The sequence below is a fragment of the Dioscorea cayenensis genome, unplaced genomic scaffold (assembly GCF_009730915.1).
Source record: "Dioscorea cayenensis subsp. rotundata cultivar TDr96_F1 unplaced genomic scaffold, TDr96_F1_v2_PseudoChromosome.rev07_lg8_w22 25.fasta BLBR01000411.1, whole genome shotgun sequence".
Lineage (NCBI taxonomy): Eukaryota > Viridiplantae > Streptophyta > Magnoliopsida > Dioscoreales > Dioscoreaceae > Dioscorea > Dioscorea cayenensis.
This window is the reverse complement of record NW_024086802.1, coordinates 61,104-63,369: the sequence shown is the minus strand read 5'-3', so window position 1 is coordinate 63,369 and position 2,266 is coordinate 61,104. Positions and strand designations below refer to the sequence as shown.

Below are 2,266 nucleotides of genomic sequence, written 5' to 3'. Positions count from 1 at the left end.
GATAATATTAAAAAAACAAGCTATGCTTTTATTAGTACAGGTAAAATTGAACTTGGGCCGAGTTTTCTACAGAAATTACATGTCTTTCGAACCAGCCCACAAAGTGTTTAATAGCCCTGATTACAGAATTGATAAAGATAACTCCGAAGCTATTAAGATAATTCATTACATTACATCTAAATACATGTAGAAAATTCTCTGTACGTGGACGTAGTGTTGTCTATATACGGAAGAATAACCAACATTTATTTATATGTAGAACTCTGCATAGATTGTAGTTGAATCTGACCTCCATTGTGATCCTGTCCCAGTTGTTGTTGCATGGTCTGTCCATGTTGTCTTTAACCCTGAAATACAGAGGTTTACGTAGTTGCCAGTAGAAAACACCTGTATTTGCCTGTTCCTTTGTTAGGATTTCTCCACTACGACTCTCCATTCTCAGAGCGAACAACCAGATGAATAACTAGTATTGCTGTCTTGGGCTTGGGCCGTGTTGAAAAGAGGCTCGTGTATGAACTCAAACTTGGCATTCTTCAAGGTCCAATCACGCAGACCCATGTTTTCATTTTTGTCCAGGTATTCTTTGTAGCTTGAATCACTACCCGGGTTACACAAGATAATAGGCGGTATTCCACCTTTAATACGTATTGGTTTACCATATTTGCAATTTGTCTGCCAGTCTCTTTGGCAACCTATGAGTTCTCTCCAGTGCTTCAGACGTAGATACACAGTAGATACATCACCAATTACATTATATAGAACATCTTGTTGATAAGTTGCTGGATTGAAATCCAGATGCCCACAGATATAATTGTGTTTACCCAGCGAACGAGCCCAAGCAGTTTTACCAATACGACTTGGGCCTTCAAGAATCAGACTAATGGGCCTAATACGATCTTCCCTTTGTATAATTATATCCCCACATGGCTGCGCAGCATCATTAATCTGAAAATTATGCTCAAGCCACTCATTCCTAAGCCTGGTTGCATTAAATGATGAGTATGCCCAGAAAGAAATGTATGGATCACTTGGTTTGTAAAATAATCTTTCATAATTTGCCCTTAAATTGTGATACTGAAGTGAGAATATTCTAGGATCATTCCTTCTTATAATGTTCAATGCATCCTCTGCCGAACCCGTATGCAGAGCCTCATCATACACATCATTCAATGATTTTTTTCCATTTCTTGTTTTTCTGGATTCTTCCTGGAATGTGCCCCAGTCCACATAGTCACCGCCCTTTTCAATGTATGCTTTGACGTCTTTACTAGACTTTGCAGACTGTATATTGGGATGAAAAACAACAGAGGAGTTGGGAGAAACAATATCAAATATTCTTGAATTTGTTACCTTTGCCCTTCCTTGTAATTGTATTAATACATGTGAATGTGGACTTTCGTCTTCATGTAACTCTCTTGCAACCCTGATGAACTTTTTGTTGCTTGGGAGAATAACAGCTCTCAGCTTTTCTAATGCGAACTCTTTTGCTAATGAACATTTAGGATAAGTGAGAAACAGATTTTTTGCATTGATCCTAAACCTTTTTTGAGGGAGTGGCATTCTCTTCATAAATGGGTTTACACTCTTTGTGAATAGTAATTTATTACTGTCGAAATAGCATCCAAACACCATTTTATTTGATTTCCTATATAATACTAAATTCCATAGGAATGACCATCATTCCTATGGAATTTAGTGGCAACCAAACAATGGCTAATTGTACTTAAGTGTACTGGAAGTGAGGACATAATTCTAGACTTAGTCAAACAAGAGGATAGCAAGAAAGAAGCATTTGTAGCTACGCCACATGTGGGCCTCACACTCATATGCACATCCAAGAAGAAAACTGCCCCTATCTTTGCGGACCGACACAAACAAAAAGTGATGTGGTTTCCTTTTACGACAAATCAGCCTAAAATATACCTTTCCTAAGCCAACCCAATTTTTGGATGGAAACAAAATCAAATCCCAATCAACAAGGAAATCAAGTATTCCAAGATTAAGAGTGGAGAGATTCGCCTGCCATCTTCATGTGCTACAATACCCGAGGGATACTATTCCCATATTTAGGTTGATTTTTTAACCAATTTTAATTTCCTATTTTTAGATTGTTTCCTAGCAAATTTTCATTTTTATATTTTTAGGTTTATTCCCTAGCCAATTTTAATAAGATAGTTTTTATGTATCCTAAGTTAAAGTCCACTATAAATAAACTTGTATCTTCTCTTTTGAAAGATAGAACTTTGATTATTATTCGAGAAATAAT

General features: G+C 36.7%; 1 protein-coding gene across 1 annotated transcript; it reads right to left on the bottom strand.

The window, feature by feature from the left end:
* Positions 1 to 438: 438 nt before the first annotated feature.
* Positions 439 to 1,560, bottom strand: LOC120254294 (geminivirus-like replication protein). The gene has a single exon (XM_039262419.1). It carries the CDS (start codon positions 1,558 to 1,560, stop codon positions 439 to 441), a length of 1,122 nt encoding a protein of 373 aa, XP_039118353.1.
* Between the last annotated feature and the right edge of the window lie 706 nt (positions 1,561 to 2,266).